Source organism: Amphiprion ocellaris, chromosome 8, assembly GCF_022539595.1.
Source record: "Amphiprion ocellaris isolate individual 3 ecotype Okinawa chromosome 8, ASM2253959v1, whole genome shotgun sequence".
Classification (NCBI taxonomy): Eukaryota; Metazoa; Chordata; class Actinopteri; family Pomacentridae; genus Amphiprion; species Amphiprion ocellaris.
The window spans coordinates 3,040,317-3,060,420 of NC_072773.1; the positions used below are offsets into that span (position 1 = coordinate 3,040,317).

General features: G+C 34.5%; 1 protein-coding gene across 2 annotated transcripts in view; it reads right to left on the reverse strand.

Annotated features, from left to right (window-relative positions):
• Nucleotides 1-1,037: 1,037 nt before the first annotated feature.
• The window catches only part of arhgap4b (Rho GTPase activating protein 4b), a 52,083-nt gene continuing 33,016 nt past the window's right edge, over nt 1,038-20,104 (reverse strand). Inside the window, exons 12-24 of one of the 2 annotated variants that reach the window (XM_023270438.3) lie at nt 19,701-19,728; nt 18,937-18,964; nt 16,875-16,935; nt 16,638-16,715; nt 13,988-14,116; nt 12,713-12,818; nt 12,385-12,612; nt 10,866-10,921; nt 9,462-9,633; nt 8,496-8,615; nt 6,764-6,871; nt 4,687-4,789; nt 1,038-3,962 (exon numbers count right to left, since the gene is read on the reverse strand). In XM_023270438.3, the coding sequence (XP_023126206.2) occupies nt 3,759-3,962; nt 4,687-4,789; nt 6,764-6,871; nt 8,496-8,615; nt 9,462-9,633; nt 10,866-10,921; nt 12,385-12,612; nt 12,713-12,818; nt 13,988-14,116; nt 16,638-16,715; nt 16,875-16,935; nt 18,937-18,964; nt 19,701-19,728 (1,421 nt within the window). In that variant the 3' untranslated portion in view covers nt 1,038-3,758. Of the gene's footprint in view, nt 3,963-4,686; nt 4,790-6,763; nt 6,872-8,495; nt 8,616-9,461; nt 9,634-10,865; nt 10,922-12,384; nt 12,613-12,712; nt 12,819-13,987; nt 14,117-16,637; nt 16,716-16,874; nt 16,936-18,936; nt 18,965-19,389; nt 19,487-19,700; nt 19,729-20,104 lie in introns of both variants that reach the window. The other variant, XM_023270437.3, reaches the window with a different exon arrangement.

Here is a 20,104-nt window from a genome sequence, read left to right on the forward strand (position 1 = left end):
TTCATGATGGGCTTATATTATAATATATAGCCTAAAGTCCTGACCTAATATAGGTCAGGACTTTGGGGAGACCAGTCTAGAACCTTCATTCTAGCCTGATGGAACCATTTCTTTACCACGTCTGATGTGTGTTTGGGCTCATTGTCTTGTTGAAACATCCAACTGTGTCCAAGATCAACCTTCTGCTGATGGTTTTAGGTTTTAATCCTCCTTCCTCATTATTCCATTTACTTTGTGTAAAGCTCCAGTTCCACAGAGCATGATACTGCCACCACCATGCTTGATGGTAGGTTTGGTGTTCTTGGGGTTAAAAGCTTCACCTTCAGTTTTTCTTCCATCTGACCACAGAACTTTCCTCCAGAAGACCTTTTCTTTGTCCATGTGATCAGCAGCAGACTTGAGTGGAGCTTTAAAGTTCTGCTTCTAGAGGAAGAACTTCCTTCTTCATGGATCCTCTCAGCTCATGTTGATGTAAAACCCTGTGGACACTGACAGCTGTGTTCCAGCAGCTTCTCATTCATTCAGACCTGCTTTTTCATGATTCTTGGTTGACTCTTGACCATCCTGACCAATGGTCTCTCAGCAGCAGGTGATAGTTTGTGTTTTCTTCCTGATGGTGGCAGTAACACAACTGGACCATGAACTTCATTCTGACAAACAGATGATTTAGGATCTGAAGCTGCTTTGAAATGGCTCCAAGTGACTTTCTGACTTGTTCAAGTCGATGATTTGCTTTTTCAGATCTTTGCTGAGCTCGTCAGACTTTCCCACTGTAGTGTTTGAGTCTAATGAGTGGATCTAATGGGTTCTATTTGAACTGGATCAGAGGAGTCAGCAGCTGTAATCGATTATAGTCACTCACTACAAGGTAAGAGGTAATGCCAGTAAGAAATTTTGATTAAAACAACCAAAACTGATCATTCAAGTCGTTGTATGTATATTTTTCACTCAGTAGATTTTTCCAGAAACCTGTTTCTTCAAGCCCCCTGCATGAAAACAGTTATATATGTAGTTTAAATAGACAGATGGCCGCTTAATCATTCATCACTTTGTCATCTTTATTATATTCATATTTTTAACCACATATACAGTTGGACACAATAAATTTAGTGACATCATCAAACAGTGATCCAGAACAACAGGGTGTTTTAATCATAGAAGCAGAATCGATGATAATAATTAGAATTGAACAAAAATAAAACAAAACAGAATCTACTTCTATGTCTCCGATACCGAAACACAACGGAGGGGAGATGCTGCATGTAAGAACATTTCAAATGCTTTCCGAGTCAAAGTAATCGGCACAGCTCACTGCGGAAACTCCTGAATGGCGTCTGAACGGGACCTGTGGGTGGGGCTTGGAGGCCGAAACGTTGTGGATGAACGAGACAAAAGAGTTCCAATCAATCGTGGCTCCGAAACGTCGCCGGTGCGTTCACAGTTTAGACCAGAGGATGGACTCCTCTCCGACTCGGGGGCCGTTTTTTTGGCTCTTGAAAGTTGGGCACAGTTTCCAGTTGAAGAGCGAGTCAACCGAAGACCTGAGTGAGAATCTCTAAACTTGTTCCTTCCGAAGCCAAACCTGAGTTAGCCCGTCTTTAACTCTGCAGAAGCCCTGAGATCCGGCCTGCTCGCCAGGCCTTGTATCACATATGAAGGGGAATGTGTGTTTTCCATCAGTGTGTGTGTTTGTGTGTGTTTTCTAACGCTGCATGCTGCTATGCAAAAAATACCAACCTTTCATTCCAGCTTAACATCTACAGAGGCCCAAAGGGTCCAATAAATACAGAAATAGTTGAAAAATAAATGAATAAATTGTGTAAAATATATAAATGATGCTATAATTTGCCAGATAATTAGGTTCATATAATTATTATGGAATGTTATTTTTATTGTGACTTTATTTCATAAAGGAAAACAAATGCTTTTAGTGTGATTTGCTGGTCTGTCTTGTGCAAAAACTACCAAGCTGAATTTAATTAAACTTGCTTTAGAAGTGGATCGCAGCCAAAAGAAGAATCCATTTCATTTTGGAGCGCATCCAGAACACTTTTCTTTAAAATGGGAAGACAGTGTTGACCTTGGTGGAGGACTGGGTTCTCCATGTGGCATTTTTTAATTCAAAATGCTGTATTTCTAACTTTATTATGTAATAATGCCACGTTTAATAACAGTGGCATCATTATTTCTCTTACTTTCAGCCAATCACACTCCACCTGCTGTTAGGCCCAACGACTGCTAACAAATTAGCCGATTAGCTGCTATTAGCTAATAAAAAAAACAGCGTAAAAGTAACTCTGAATTGGCTGCTACTTAAAAAAAAAACAGAAAACACAGAAACTAACTTCTGCTGTTAATTTCAGTAGCAAGACTGTACAATAATGGAGGAAATAATGTAAACAATGCAAAAATAAAGCAGGTTAGCTTGCTAGCTGAGGTTGTGAGCTTGGAGTTTTGTAATTAGCATCAGTGAAAGTTAGAAAATCAGGCAGTCTTTGTCAGTGTTGCGCAATTCAAGGAGAGCTAGTTAATGCTAATAACACTGGACTACACTTTGGTGTTCAAAAATACTTTAATAAAAAATAATTTAATAACTAAGCTCACATGCTAGCCTAGCTCGTTAGCATAGCTCGTTGGCTTAGCTCATTAGCCTGCTAGCTATGTTGCATTGCAGCTATGTCAAGAAAAGAGCTAAAAACTACAGCCGTTTCTGTGTTTTGTGTGGATTTACAGCAATTATTGAATAAAAAGCACAATGAAATACTGAGGAAATACAACGGCTTGATAATTAACTGAAATATTTTCAAAATCGTAGTTTGGCTAAGTGCAATATTCATATTACAGGAGCTACAATTTTTGGATTACAGGTATATCATGGCACAAAATGCCACCGTGCACAGCAGAAATCATCACTTTTATATTTGTTTCAGTGGAAAAATTATTATTTTGGCTAAAATAGTTTTTCCAGTGTCTGTTACATCATTTTTTTGTGCGAATTTTTCCTAGAAAATACAATTTAAAACAATTATGGGCTTTTGGAAATACATTTAAAGTCAAATAAAATGTCTATAGTTAAATTAAAATTATATTTAATGTTATTTTGGTGGAGAATGATGAAATTAGATGCCATAATGAGGGTTTGAATAACTTAGAATTAGATATTATACACAATTTATTCCCATCATTACTTCCTGTATGTTGTAATATTTTTAATATTGAACACTTTGGGCTCCGTAAACATTTTTTATCATTTATTTTTTTTAACATTAAATGTGGAGTTTAAACCTATCAGGTCTTTAAAAAGTGAAATCAAAGTGAAGAGTAAAAGATGTGAAGGCACTCCTAGACACAGGCCCCAGATCAGTTTCCGTTTCAAAATAAAACCTCCACGATTGCGTGTTGCTGATCTCAGACCTGCCACTAGGGGACAGCGTAAGTCTTTCATTGTTGTTGTTGTTGTTGTACAGTAAGTACCATGGCAACCACTTTTTAAAGGTCAGTCTGGTGATATCACTGGTGAAGTCACATCCCTGATTCTCCAAATAAAATAAAATAAAAAAAGCCTGGAGAGCACGAATGAAATAAAAAAACTGAGCAGAACATTAAAAAAAAAGACCAAACCCAGCTGGAGAACAGACACACTGGACGTACAGGAACACGGCACCGAGACTAGTGGCACTATGAGATGGCAGAGACGCAATTATTATTATCATACAAGTGTCAGAAAAATAAATCTTCACCGTCGGCAGCATCAGGTTTCAGTCCACCGGTCTGAATAACGCTCGGCCCCTCAGACTGAAGCCAACTTTTTTGGCAGCGGGGGCGGCTTGAGGGATGGAGGAGGATGAGGAGGAGGAAGATGGAGGAGGAAGAGCGGCGGTGGCGAGGCTGGACGGCTGGACCGGAGGCTGGCGAGACAGAAGCTCCTTAAACACCGAGTTCATCTGACGGCTGATCATGTCCTGAGAGACAAAGGAGAAAGTTTACTTTATGGAGAAACAGACGCTGTAAAGTCTGATTTCAGTTTCATTCCATATTACATCACAATTTAACCCTGAAAAACTGTTACACAGAGGTCATTAAAGACAAAAAAACAACACAAAAAATGTGACCTATTAATATTATTTTTCATATTTAATGACTTTTTTTCTTTTGGTTCAAACATCAAACATGATCATAATTTAAAACAACAACATTGATGCTGATGCATTTTTATTTTTTATGCAGTATAAGGTTTAAAAAAAATCACATTCAGGACCAGACAAAAATGGCAATAACAATGCCAAAAAATGTGACCTATTAATAATATTTTTCATTTTACATCCGTCCTGGTCATCATTAAAAGAATCGACACACTAAATTTACCCACAAAACTCCATCTATTTCCACACAGAATATCAATATTGATATGTATCTACACCCATTTTACGTTGGTTTCCTTTCATAATAATCTTCAGGTTGTAAATATTTAGAAAAATCTTTATTTTCAAACAAAAACATTTTTTTATGCGGATACAGATTTAAAAGTATCAGAGGGGAGATTCCAGCGTTTACAGGAAAATTAAAAATAGACGTTCGCATGTTGAATTTCTGCCGTCAGCACATTTAAGCAGAACAAACACAAGTAGACTTTATAGTCATTTAACGTCTTCATTTTAATAGAGAGTAAAGAGTTGAACTCCAAACCTTATCGATGGCCGGTCGTTCCATCTGACTGAACTGAGGTCTGTCTGGAGCTCTGAAGGCTCCTTGTCTCACAGTGTCCAGAGTGTGGCGTCGCTCCTGAGACCTGAGACACAAAGAATAATATTAATAATAATATCTTTATTCATACAGCAGAGTTTATAAAATGCTCTACAGACGGGCCAGAAAGGAGGAGACTCTGGGCGTTTATTTGATGTAGTTTGGGTCTATTTTTATTTAGTTCTCTAACAGGAACTGTTTGGTTCCAACATCTTTATTCTTCTACATTTTATTACTAAATTCATTTCAACTTTCATTTTAGGGTCTTTAATAAATACGAGCAGATATAGAAAAATCCAGTAGGTTTAGGGAAAAAAAATCTGTCACTGAGGCAACATTCAGACCAACAGTGAAGCCACAACAAAAATAACAATAAAAAACAGAAATGAAATAAAAATAAATACGGCGAATGATTAAATAAATGAACAAACACCAGTTAAAACAAATAAAACAATAAAAGCAGCAAAGATGCCGTATCGAAATAAGGGAAAAGAGTGAGTACGATGAAAGAAAATAGAGGAAAAGAACGATAAAAAGAACAGAAATCACTAGTGATGTTTGATTTTGGCTTTTTTGCCAACAACCGATATGCCGATATTGTCCAACTCTCAATTTCCGATTCCGATATCAAACGATACTGATATATGTGGCCTATTTAACAAATTTTACACACAGACATATTGTTAGTCGCTTCACGATGCAGTTTGATGATGTCATCATTTGCATGCCAGTAAATGCCGGCGAAATCCAGGTATTAGTTTATCGATGTTCATGATAGGCAAAAAAAAAACCGATGACGATATTGACTGATAATGCAATTTTATGGCCAATATCAGGCCAATAATGTCGGTGGGTCGATATTATTGGACATCCCTAGAAATGAATAAATGAACGAACAAACAAACTAACTAACAAACAAACAAGCAAACAAACAAATGACTGAGTGACAGATTGAATAAACAAACAAGCAAATAAACAAACAAAAAACAAGCGACAGATTGAATGAATGAATAAACAAACAACTATCTAACTAACTAAACTAACTGTATCAATAAATAAATAGTCAACCAGAATAAAACGGACAAATAAAATACATGACATCCCATGAAAACAAGCCTATAAAAATGAGATTTAGGAGGTGATTTACAGGAAGATTCTGCAGCCTGAAGCCTGAAGACAGATAAATAAAACTAAAACAGACAGACTGGTGCCACATTTGATCTGAAAATGGTTTCACATGTTGGAAAGAAAAGACGGAAGTTTGGCGACAGAACAGCAGAAATCCCAACAGATCGAAGCTGCTGTTTGAAATTTCTGTCAAAATGTAGCAGGAACGCAGCTTTTATCCTTCTAGTGTTTAAACGTGTCGATGTTTCCACCAATTTATGATGGAAATATGTGTGTTTTTATCTGCCAAACACTCCACAATGTTCAGGAACTTTGTCTGTGTGCTGATTGGTTGTGGAGGGCAGGTGGTCTAATAATAATAATAATAATAATAATAATAATAATAATAATAATAATAATAATAATAATAATAATAATAATAATAATAATAACAATAATAATAATAATAATTACCATTGTGCACTAACAAGTACAAACAATTAGGCCAAACAGACAAATTTCAGAAAACTTTCAGAAAAATTTCAGAAATTTGAGTCTTTGAGAAAAATGAAGGAATCACGCTATTTTAACATAGTCTTAAGTCATTAAATCGAGAAGTAATAATGTTGTGCGTTCTTTTGCCCTTTATTTACTTAATAATTACTTGCTATTGTTTTTTATTAGTGTTTTAATAGATGTTTCTCGTGTTAATTTGAACTTTGATTTAATTTCCATGTTGGCTCACCACTACTACAGATCATCTGCTAAAATATATGCTTTTATTTTGAAATTCAGAGGAGCGCAGTAAGTTCTCGTCACAGTTTCAGTTTGTAGCTCTGAGAGACTAAAGGTGAGTTTGTTCTATGAAGCTGAGCTGAACTGAAGTGAATTAAAGTGTGTGTTTCAGACGTACACTGGCAGGTGTCTTGTAGCCGGGGAGGTCGGCGGCTTCCTGTTGGGGCTCCCCTCACTTCCTCTCTGTCGCCCCGGCAACGAGGCGCTGTCGCTGTTCACCCGCATCCTGTCAAGACAGAAACCTTGTGTTCACGAGTGTGAAAGTAAAATAACAGAGAACTGAGTGTAGTTTGCTCTCAGCGTCTGATAGATGTTCAGTTTTCAGACTCGCGCAATAAATGAAGCGACGAGTTTGAAGTGTTTGAGTTCATTGAGAGGAAAATAAATCAAGTTCCTTCTGCTCGAGCAGCTCTGGTTTGTTTTAAAAACCTTTATCAGAAAGTAGCTGCAACAAAAAATCTAACTAAGCAAATACAAAAGTTCTAATCAAATAAACAAACACCTAAAGTAAACAAACCTTCAAAGAAATTTGAAGAAATTTATGTGAATTTAAATACATTTTCAAAACTCCATTATTTCTTTATAATGGTAATTTTAGGGCTGAAAAAGATGAAAAATAAATATTTTGACAAATATTTAGATGACAATGTGAAAAAAGCATGCAGAAAATATGACCTGTAGGACAGTGGATGATATATCAAATACTTTTCATGATAAATAAAATAAAATAAATTAAATTAAATTAAATGTTCCTGAGACATTATTGTTCAAAGTGGGTCGACGGACAGTTTTTTTTTTTTTTTAAAGCATTTGATTAAAAAAAATTTATTAAAAAATATGATTTAAAAAAAAAAAATTAAAAAGATAAAACATATATTTAAAAAAATCTACCATGATAATGTCTGTCAAAATCAATCATGGGCAGTTTGAAAAAGAAACATTCTTAAAAAGTGCTTGATTGTTTAAAAAAAAGACAAAAATTTATTTATAATTTTATTTAAATTCTTTTCATAAAAGGTAACAAATATTGCAAAAAATATTCCTGAGATATTTTCGTTCAAAGTGGGTCAATTGGAATTTAAAAAAAAAAAGCAAAATTCTCTGTAAGTATTTGATTTTTAAAAAGCAATGATAACTAACAACTGACAAAAAATGTCACTAAAAAATTGAAAACTTAAAAAAGATTAAAAAAATATTATAAATATTGCAAAAATGTTCTGGAGATATTGTCATTCAATATGGGTTGATGAGCTGTTTTAAAAAAAAATCTCAGAAAATATTTCATTTGTCTTTAAAAATTGACAAAAAAATTGATAAAAATGATTTAAAAAAAAAAAACTTTAAAAAAGCTAAAAAATATATTGCAAAAATGTTGTATGCAATCCAAAAAGTGAGTCAATGGACTTTAAAAGAAATAAAAAATTGGGGGGAAGTATTTGATTTAATTTTTAAAAATTGTCAAATTTTTGAATAAAAATGCAAAAAAAAAAAAATCAAAAGATAAATAAAAATTGCAAAAACATTCCTGACATATTTTTTGTCAAAGTGGGCTGACAGGAAGTTGTTTTAAGAAGAAAAATTCTTAGAAAGTATTTGAAACATGAATATAAAATTGCACAAATATCTTTATACATGTTTGTAGTTTATGATATGAAAAAAATAGTGGAGTAAAAATTTGATGATTTTAGATGAAATAACCCAAAACCAGTCAATAATTTGTGTTTGCATCCTTATCCACTAAAAAGTTGTGTAAAACGACAGAAAACTGAACGTGTGTGTTTTTCCAGTCAGTTTCTATTAAAAGTGTTTGTTCTTTGTGTGAACGTTAATGTTGACGTCTGAGTTTTTACCGGGTCGTGTTCTCCGTCTGCAGATCTTCTGCTGTCAGGTTTCCAGTGCTGCCTCCTCCTCCTCCTCCTCCTCCTCCTCCTCCTCCTCCTCCTCCTTCCTCTCGTTTCCCTCGTTCTGACCTGAGGCAGCAGCAGAAGAAGAGGAGACGGATATAGTCGGCACATATTCCACCGGAGAAAGCACAACCAGTACAAGTTTAAATCTGGGATGAAGAGCGAGCGACAAAATAAAAGTAGGATGGAGCAGAAGTGGGAGGAACGTTATGTGTGACCAGAACTAAATCATCTGGAATCCAACAGCAAAATAATGCAAACTTCTTTTCATGCAGCAGCTAAAAGTAAAAACTTTATGAAGGTAATAAATGAAACATGATTTTAATGGTGTTAAATTATTTTATTGTACTTTACGTCTACATCATATTACTTTAATCAAGTTTAATTTAACTGGAATAGAACCAATTCAAGCAGAATTTAATTAGATATGCAGTTTAAACTACACACACAAGCACTGAATACGAAATTGGTGCTGAAATTCTTCTCTAAACTAGTAGTTCTAAAATATCCGTATGTGTGTGTGTCTGTTCTCTACATATCTCTACAACTTTACATCTGATCCACTTCAAACTTGGCAGGTGTCGAGCTGGAAACCTGAGGAAGTTCAGTGTTGAGTTTGAAGTAGATCGAATGAATAGTGGCTGTCTGGGGGTCCCTTTAAGTCCTCAACCAGGTCTTTGGATGCTGCCTGTGGGTGGAGCCTATGTTGTCCACTGTTGCCAGGCAACATTATCATCATCAAAGCAAGGTTCTGTTAAGCTGTCATGTAGTTTAGCCAATGAAAACAGGCACTGCACTAGTAATTTGTACGTAAATTTGTATGTAAAGTTAATTTGAAGGAACAGTGCAACACTTTCATGAGAAGATATTTCTCTAAACGTCATATAGACCTTCTTCACTCCTGTCACTCACCCTTCCAGGACGCTGATGTACTTGTGAGGGATTAGACCCTTAACTCCGCCCACCTCCCCTCTCCACCAATCACATGAGGCCTTGCTGTGGAGGATGAGAGGTTCTCCCTGCTTGAAGGAAAGTTCTGCTGGAGATCGGGCCACGTAGTCGAACATGGCCACGGCCTCCCACTCTGTACAAACAATAAATATTAGGACAAATATTAAAATGAGAATGTGGTTTTTGCTGCAGTTTGTTCCAAAGAAGCATGCGGAGAACATGATCAGTAGGACAGTAGATGATATATCAAATACTTTTCATGATAAATAAAATATAATAAAATTAAACAATATTAAACTAAATTAAATTAAATTTAATTTAATTTAATTTAATTAAATGTTCCTGAGATATTATTGTTTAAAGTGGGTCAACGGGCAGTTTTACAAAAACATAAATTCTCTGAAAGCATTTGATAAAAAAAAAAATTAAAAAGACAAAAAATATTTCAAAAATCTTTCTGTGATATTTTATGTCAAAGTGGGTCAACTGGCATGTTTTAAAAATTCTCAAAAAGTACATGATTTAAAAAAAGACAAGAAATCGCAAAAAAAATAGATTAAAAAAAATTAATCTTTAAAAAATAAAAAAAAAAGATAAGAAATAATGCAAAAATGTTCCTGACATATTGTCGTTCAAAATGGTTCAATGGGCATTTTCTTAAAAAGAAAAATTCTCAAAAAGTATTTGATTAAAAAAAGTTCTGCCAGGGATCTGGCCACGTAGTCGACCATGGCCACAGCCTCCCATTGAATATTTTGACAAATATTAAAATGAGAAAGGGATTTTTGATAAATAAAAAATAACAAAATTAAATGTTTCTGAAAGATGAGGGCAGTTTTTTCAAAAAGAAAAAAACCCTGAAAGCATTTTATTTGAAAAATTGACAAAAATTTGATAAAATGTGATTTTAAAAAAACTTTAAAAAAAATATTTCGAAATTTTTTCTGTGATATTTTCTGCTAAAGTGGATCAACGGGCAGTTGTTGTTGTTTTTTTTTTTAAAAAAGAAAAATTCTCAAAAAGTATTTGATTTAAAAAAATTGCTAAAAAATATTTTAAAAAACTAATCTTTATAAAAAAAAGGTAATTGACATGTTGTTCAAAGTGGTTTAGTGGGTATTTTCTTCAACAGAAAAATTCTTGGAAAGTATTTGATTAAAAAAAAGTTCTGCTGGAGATCTGGCCACGGCCTCCCACTCTGTACAATCATGATTACAAAGATCTAAACGCATCTATTTTTACTGATTTCACTAAAAAATCCTGCTATCTCCTGTAGAAATCCTGGTTTAAAGTGTAACGTGTGTCGTTTTGTGGTCCAGTCATGTCTGATTTAATCCTATTTCTGGTGTTTGTGTGTCGACTGACCGTCCTCACTGGGCAGATGTTCAGTTTCTCCGTCTCCCTCCTCTGTGATTGGTTCACTGCAGGCACACAGGAAAGCACATTTATACACTTCTTTTCTGTTATTTTACATGTAAAAGCCTCAGGTTGTCACTAAACAGTGTTACTGGAGGTTTCCATGGACACTGTTCGATGCTGCAGGCTCGTGTTCAACTTCAGCAACAATCAGCTTAATGGTATTAAGCAGTTTCTGCACAAAGCGTGGCGAGCTGCACAGAGATGCCTCTGGTGTAGCATGAAATTCTGTTTCCAGAGGATGAGCCGTGGAAAAAGGGAGCCGAGGTGGAAGCTGCTTTAGTATTTTGGAGTCTTAAACTCTAAAATCTCTGCAGCTGCTGGAACTGATGCAGTTTACGTCCACGTTTGTCCAAATTCACACAAAATGTCAGTATTTAGTGAAATAAAAAGGTTACTTTCTCTCAAATCTTCAGGGAATTTCTGCTTGACCGTCTCTGACTATGGATATTTAAAATAGTAACTGTGAAATTTTACATTGATATATCAAGTATTTTGTGTGATAAATTAAAGAAAAAAACTTTAAAAAGATGAAAAACTATTGCAGAAATGTTGCAGATTCTAAATCAATGACAAGATGAGAAATAACAGCAAAAAATTTCAGGCTTTTATCTTTAATTGTTCCTAAGATGTTGTTGTTTAACTTATCTAACTAAACAAGACATCAAAAATAAAAGTTTGGCAGATATAGAATAGAATAAAATAGAGACTTTTATTTCTCATTGTGTAAATCCAACAGAATTTGTGTGGAACTTCTGGAGAAATATAAATATACATAAATATATATAAACTCTGGATTTTCAAAATTATATGTGTGAAATTTTATATATATATAATATATATATAATATATATATATATATTATATATATAATATATTCAGAGATAATTTTTAAAAATGCTTAAAATACTATTTTACAATGTAATTTATAGTATTAAGATGTATTTTTTTACTATTGAGGCATATTTTACAGTATTAAGATGTATTTTCCGCATGTAATATATAGTCTTAAGATGCAGTTTTTAGTATTAAGATGTATTTTTTAGTATTAAGACCTATTTTATTGTGTTTCATTGATGAAAACGACATGTTTTCATCAATGATGGATGTTTGAAGAAAAATTTGAAGAAGGTATCACGTTCACAAAAAACGGGACGATTGGTTGAAAAACAAAAACTCATATCTGGAGAGAAATAATCCAAATAGTTTCTCAAAGTGAAGAGTTTGACCAAGTTGAGGCTCTAAAGTTGACTTGGATTCTAGCAGAAATGGAAAGAACCAGAAAAACACCTCGTATTCTGACTTTAGGCATCATTCCAAAGTGTTTTTATGAGTTTAACAGCCTTATAACAGCCTAAATTACTGACTTTTGTTGAAAGCAGATACAAACAGAGTCCATAGAATGTCAAATATAGTAGAGTGTCGTCTGCGTATTGAGATCTCAGGAGGATCTCAGCTCATCCCTCACCAGTACTCCTGCTCCAGAGTCATGTGCTTCTCGTAGACGGGGCCCGGCAGCTCCGATTGGCCAGGGAAGATGATGTCGTGCTGGAGGATCATGGTCTTAACGAGGTCGTTGACCTGCGGTTGCCTGGCGACGGCGTCGTCCGAGTCCAGCCCCCTGAGCAGGCTGGGACCGAAGCAGACGGCCAGGTTGTAGGGCTGCATCATGTTCTCGTCGCTGTACTGAGACACGCTGGATAAACAGAAACACTAAGTCAGTTCATTATTCTGTGAAGTTTTATGAGCACTTTAAATAAGAAAATATCCCACAGTGGGTTTTTTTAGCTGCTTACTGGTTGAGGAAAGCAAACAGGTATCGCATCACGATGAGGAGAGGCCGAGGGAAGGTGGAGACGATCGCCTTAATCTGGGCGGCTTTCTCCGTCACCGCCTCGATTTCTGACAAAACAGACAAAATGAGTAACTAATGAACAAAAACACGAGATTTAACTAAAATCACAAGATTTATTGGTTGCAGATGCAGTTTTTCCCCTGACAAACTGCACGAATCACCCCAATATATATATATATTTATAGGAAATTTATGACGATTAAGTTGTAGTGTCAAGATGTATTTTATAGTACTAAATTGTTTTTTACGGCATATTTTGTAGTATTAAGATGTATTTTATCTTGTTAAAACACATTTTTTAGTATTAACATGTATTTTAGAGTGTTAAGATGCATTTTGTAGTATTAGGACATATTTTATATTAAGACATATTTTACAATATATTTTAGAGTATTAAGACGCATTTTATAGTATTAAGATGTATTTGTAGTATTAAGACATATTTTATGATATATTTTTTAGTATTAAGACGCATTTTATAGTATTAAGATGTATTTTATAATATTAAGACACATTTTACAAATTATTTTATAGTAAGATGTATTTTACAGTATTAAGACGTATTTTTAAAATAGTATTAAGATGTATTTTATCGTGCTAAAATGTCTTTTATAGTTTTAAAGACATGTTTTCTACATAATTTATCGCCTCTAAATATGTAAACTGTTGAAATGACAACAAATGAGTTGTGGCGCAAAGTTATTGACATTAAAAAATAATTTGTATTTATTATATTTCTGATCGTAACGAGGAGGAAAGACAAAATGAGCAACTAAAGAACAAAAACTCAACTAGATTTAATTAAAATGACAAGATTTACTGGTTGAAAATGCAGTTATTCCACAATAAACTGCACAAATAACCTCAATATATGACTTAAAGGAAAGTTGTGACTATTTAGTTCAGCTGAGTTTGTTTGTGACTGATGGAAAATCTAAGAATTTATGAGTAAACAAGCTGCAGGCAGGTTCATCTGTGCAATTCATGACTGAACGGTTGATTCGTTTTGCAGGAGAATCACTGAATTAGCTCCCAAAGTGTTACAAGCGTGTTACAGCGCTACAACTTTAGCTGCACACAACTAAACTCAGGATTGCAATGGACAATCAAATGTAAAAAGCTCTTAATAGATTACGGTAACCGAGGCTGAAAAATAGCATCAGGAAACCACAAAGAAGTGCATAAATAACGGCCTGACTGTGTGAAGGGATCTTACGGACACACTCCAGCAGCTGGGAGTAGCTGTCGTAGGGGAACAGAGGAGGCTCCAGGCCCCGGAAGTAAAGCTTCAACACTCCGGCCACCGAGTCCAGGTCGCACTCGCTGTCCGACAGAGGATCCTCTCCTGCAGAAACACAACAGATTAATGCATATTAGAGCAGGAAAACAGACTTTTTAATGCAGAAACGAGGCGTACAGATAAATAAAGTGCTGCAGAGAAAAGAGAAGACGTTGCTGTTTCTGTGAAATCATTAATAAAGCAAAAAGAAGAAGCAAACATCCAGAAATCACTCACTGCAGGTTATTTTTTACAGCAAAAAAGCTCCATAAGTAAAGTTTTATGGAAGCAAATCAGCCAAACTAGACTTTAATTAAAAGCCGTTAAATTTCAAACCTTAAATTTTAGTGAGCTGAAATTACAGTTTTGATTTTTTTTTTTAATGTCTGAATTTAATCAGGTTGTTTCCGCTGTTTCTGGCATTGAAGCCAAGCTACGCTAAAACCATCACTTGGACGTATTTTATAGTACTAATAAGTATTTTATCAGGTATTTTTTAGTATTAAGGTGTATTTTATGACATATTTTATAGCATTAAGATGTATTTTATGATGTATTTTATAGCATTAAGATGTATTTTATGATGTATTTTATAGTATTAGGATGTATTTTATAGTATGAAGACGTATTTTATAGTATTAAGACGTATTTTATAGTATTAAGATCTATTTTATCATGTATTTTTTAGTATTAAGATGTATTTTATGACGTATTTTATAGTATTAAGATGTATTTTATAGTATTAAGATGTATTTTATGATACATTTTAAAGTATTAAGATGTATTTTATAGTATTAAGACGTATTTTATGATACATTTTAAAGTATTAAGATGTATTTTATAGTATTAAGACGTATTTTATGATACATTTTAAAGTATTGAGATGTATTTTATAGTATTAAGATGTATTTTATAGTAGCTGTTAAATTTCAGACTTTAATGCTTTGAAATTATGTGTCTGATTTTTTTACATCTGAATTTAGAGTCGTATTAGACAACAGGAACCTGCACAAAACTCCAATTTTTTGCAGCCATTCTGGTGATTTGGTGAACAGGATGTTAATCTTTGATAAATTTGTTGTGTGTATTTTCAAATTAAATCAATCTCTGTATTGTATTTAACTCAGAAACACTCATCCTGTTCACTTGTAGCTTCTTGTACAAAGGCAAATATATCTAAAACATCTATTTTTACATCAAATCAGTGCTGTGACAAGAACATTACTGAGTCTCCAGTCACTAATTTTTTAAACTAGTGTTGTGCAGATGCTATACATGTCTTCCCAATAAGTTTTTTGGGTTTTAATTGGTATAAATCCAAGGTGACAAAATTCTGAGCTTGTTGGGTTTCTTCAGAAAGCTTTCTCATATATTCCAAGGCTTAAAAGTCATCTTTTCATCAATGCTGATGCACTTTTTAAATCAAACTGGCTAGAAATTAAACTCTTCCTGCTTTTTAAAATGATTCTTTTTGGTTTTCTTGTTGTCCGTCAGAGGAAAAACTGATAAAACTCGACCTGAACACGCTGTACAACGACTCTTAGACTGCAAAAACTCAAAATCTTACCAAGTCTATTTGTCTTATTTTTTGTCAAAATGTCTCATCCCAATTGATTTAAGATAAATTCACTGAACAAGTGACATTTCAGCCAGTTTTAAGACAGTGCATCTTAAATATCTTGTTAAGTCAAACAATCTTGAAGTTATCTTGTTTTGAGATGAATTTTACAAGAAAACTCAAAATAAGTTTAACCCTCGTGTCGTCCTGCGGATCAAACTGACCCGTTTTAAAGTTTGAAAATGTGGGGAAAAAATATTTTCACAGTGAAACTTCTGATGTCCACATTTTCAACATTTTTGGGAAATCTTTGAACATTTTTTGGTGGAAAAAAAGAAATGTTAGAAATGTTTCTTTAAGAACGTTCACATAAAAATCAACCAAAATCCAGCGAATTTCGCAGGATTTTGGTTGATTTTTTTCTGAATGTTCTTAAACAAAATATTAGAAGTTTTACTGATCTATATGGAATCACTTTAGATATTTTTAGGATTTTTTTTGGAAGATTTTCATTCATTTTTTGAAAATATTTACAAGAATTTTCTTGCCAAATTTGGGGGATTTTTTAAAATAAAACTTTTAAGGAATTATTGGAATTTTTTTCCTGAAGGTTTTGCACATTTTCAGAAATTTTGGGAATTTTTTTGCTGATTTTTTTGTATTTTTTTCAGACAAGGAAACAATATTTTTTGGTGCCCGTAAATGAGGACAACAGGAGGGTTAAAACATCTCAAATTAGGAGGTTACATGAAAACAAAAATCTATTTTTGAGTGAAAAATTGCATTTTTAAAAAAATTTTTTTTTTAAAGCATATCTGGCTTATTTTAGGACACCTAAGCTTGACAATCCTGGTAAAATAGAGCTCAAAATAAGTTTTCCCAGCTAATTTTAAGATCTCAGTATTCTAAATATCATATCTTACTTCAAGAAATCTCACCAAGCCATTTTTCACTTGTTCTATTGGCAGATTTTTTTCACTTACTTCAAGGTAAAAGTTCCTTGAAATAAGTTTTTTTTTTCTAGTGTACCTCTCTCGAATGCGTCTCTGATGAGGTTAACTTCCCTCTGAGAGCCTGGAACTCTGAAAATCCCTTCATGGTGGAGGCCTGAGACGTAAAACACACATTAACATTACAATTCATGTCTACAACGTACATTCTTTATGTTCTGTACTCAGGATTCCACAGACAAACACAAACAACGGCTTCCTCCCACTCGTCTTTCTGCCAGCGTGGCGTATCGATAAATGGTAAGAAGCGACTCACCGTGAAGGTTTATGAAGCGGATGCAGCTTTCAACCACCACGGGAATCTGCTGGCCAGAGCTCTGGAGGAGAAAGATGGTTAGAGGAGGAGGCATGAGGGGACAAGAGATGGTTGGAGACAGAGAGACGCTGCAGAAGACGGCAAAGAATCCATCAAACAAAGGAAGATAGTGCAAGAAACGAAGATTCAGTGAAGAAAACAGTAGGAGGGGATGAAAAGAGCAGGAAGATAACAGAAAATAGCCAATAAAATGCTAATTTAATTTAAACTGAGGTGTTTTGTTTCTTTTAAAAAGATATTCATCCACAACTAACTACAATGAAAACTAGCTTCTTTTTTTCTTGCAATGAGAACTAGATTAAATAACTTTTTAAGGAAACTTTAAAGGAAATTATTGTGTGATTACAAAACTGGAAAATATTACAAAAACTGTTAAATATTTTGGGAAACAGACATATTGGATGTCTAGTCTGTGTTTTAGATAAGATTTGCAATAATACACGAATAAATAAAGTGTCTAATATAAAAACAGTAAGATGTAAGAAAATTACATGAGTAGAAATAAAAATATAACTAGAGTAGAAACTTGAAAAGTAATACTGGCAAAACTACTGAAGTTATGAAGTAATACTGTGCAGAATATGGAGACCACTGCATTAAATATGCAGCTATAGCTAGCAGCTGTTAGCTTAGCTTAGCTTAGCTTAGCTTAGCAGCAAGACTGGAAACACAAAGACAGCTAGCTATGCAGTGTCCCCTGACAATGACTTTGGACCATTTAGATGTCAAATTAGTGCTTCAACAAGAACATTCCTGAGTCTCAAGTTGAAAATTTTGCTCATTTCATTGAGCTAAATATTGTGTAACACTCTTATATGTGTCTGTTAAATATGCAGCTATAGCTAGCAGCTGTTAGCTTAGCTTAGCTTAGCAGCAAGACTAGAAACGTGAAGACAGCTAGCTATGCTGTGTCCTCTGACGTTTTAAAACAACGCATAAATAGAAACGTAATAACAATTTTTTTAAAATTTAAGCAGATTTAAGCTAATTTTGTGCTATGCTAAGCTAAGTAGCTGCTGAGAGGTGGCGTAATGTTTAAAAATAAAAATAATGTCTACAAATTGTGTAAAAATTATGAAATCAGAATAAAAAAAACATCCCAAATTTATCATTGATAAACTAGGGAATAAACTCCACTGTTTTTTTTTGTTTATGTATTGACCATTTAAATATTAAGCTTGAACCAGTTAACTTCAACAAAAGAATGCAAAATCAGAATCAAAATGAGTGCAGAAATAATAAAAAGTGCATTTCCTCTTTGGCTTTTGAGAGTTTGCAGACAAAAAATCCCAATAAATCTCAGCTGTGTCCATATCTGTAGAAGTACCACAGAAATATCTAGAAAGAGTAAAGAAACAAGGCTACAGATGCAAATACCTGATAATTATAGTAAAAATGTATTCTGATGAGTGACTCTTTATATAATAATCATGATTATTTTGTTGAAACCATGATCTCTTTTTCATACAAACTTGATCTTGCTTCCAAACTTTTCACTTTTCATGTACATGATCAGACTTTTCTGAGTTTCATGATTTATTTTTGCATTACCAATAATTTTTTTAATCGCTGATAGTTTGAAATATTCTAATATTTTGAGACTAATGATTACCTTTAAGCTGCTATCATCAAACCTGAAAGAAATGAGGGCTTGAAATATTTCAGTTTATGTACACGGAGTCCAGAATACATTTAATTTCCACTTTAAGAAGTCCATCATATTCTAATTTTACGAGATGCACCTGTATTTCACTGCTGTCGGACGGCTTTCTAGTGCAGATAATGTCAGCAAAAGCTGCTCGGAAATCTCCAAAATGCTGACCTATTCCTTTAAGTTTTTGCACCAGATTGCAAACTCTAATCTTCCTCCAAGGTTTCTAAAACTGCCCAGATAAATAATTTTTAAAAACCAGCAAAGGTTGGACGTGATTTGAGTGAGCTTCGCTGTGGGAAACGGCCCACATGCGGCTCATAAGCAGTCACAGATGGTTTGCTCCGGTACCTGAGTCCGAGACATTCTCCTTCTTCTCCTGCACCAAAGCCAAAGCACAGCAGAGCAGGGACAGGAAAAAATAAGAAAAGAAGAAAGAAAAAGAAGCAGAGATTAGACGAGGAGGGAGAGCCACAATAAGGGGAATAAAGATTTGGAGGCGGCGGGGAGAGAACACACTCAGTAGAGGAGTCGAGAGGAGGCAGCAAAGAGGCCGGAGCATTTTAATCCGTTTCACAAGAGGAAGAGATATAAAAAGAAGTGGGGTGGATTGAAAAAGGAGAGAAAAGCCAGCAGTAAGCTAGAAGCATGACCAAACACGTGAAGAGCAGAGGGACCGACTGAGCCCAGAGAAAAAACCTGATTTCAGCTCACGGTTTTGGTTTTTGTCCACATGATTTCAGTGCAGAAAGCAAAACAAGGGAAGTAAAAAGAGAAAAAGGTGCGTTGTGCTGCGAGGGTTACCTGTATGTAGGACAGTATGTCTGTGGTGAAGAGTGTGTGGCAGAATTGGGAAACGGGTCGGGACTTCCTGACGCGAACCGACCGAGCACTTTGCATTCTGGGAAATATAATAGATAAAATGATGCATGATGGTAGTCAAGAGATCTGATAAGTGCTATGATTAGTTAAGCATCCCCTGCTAATATCAAGACTTTATGCATGATGCAGTGATTTTTTGGTTCAGTTCTGCCTCCTTCCTCGTCCTCTCTGCTCTCTCCTGGCCTCTAAGCCTCTCAGTCACATCCTCTCTGTAATATAAACACACTGTTTACCTGGAAGGGTCGCTGTCCACAGCCTCAGCTGGAGGAAAACACAGAAAAAAGTCTGATTTAGCGTCTCACAGCTGGCAGGAAACATTACTTTAATTCTAATAATTCTATAAAGAAATCATTCGGGTTAAAGGTTAAAAGAATGTTTTAATTTCCCCAAAAATGTTCCTATAAAGGTAACTGAATAATTTTAAAAACTCAATCTTTAGAGGATGTTTAATTGATTGATTCACATGCTAGTAATCTCAAAGCAAACTGCAGTTCCTCAAATGTCCACTGGAGGCTTGTCTGAAAAGTGAGTCAACCTCCATAGACTTCCATGTTAAAATGCTAAACTGTACAGCAGAAATAAAGGTGTTTACAGCACGGTACAAGAAACAGTCCAGGTCTGTATAGCTAATTCTAAC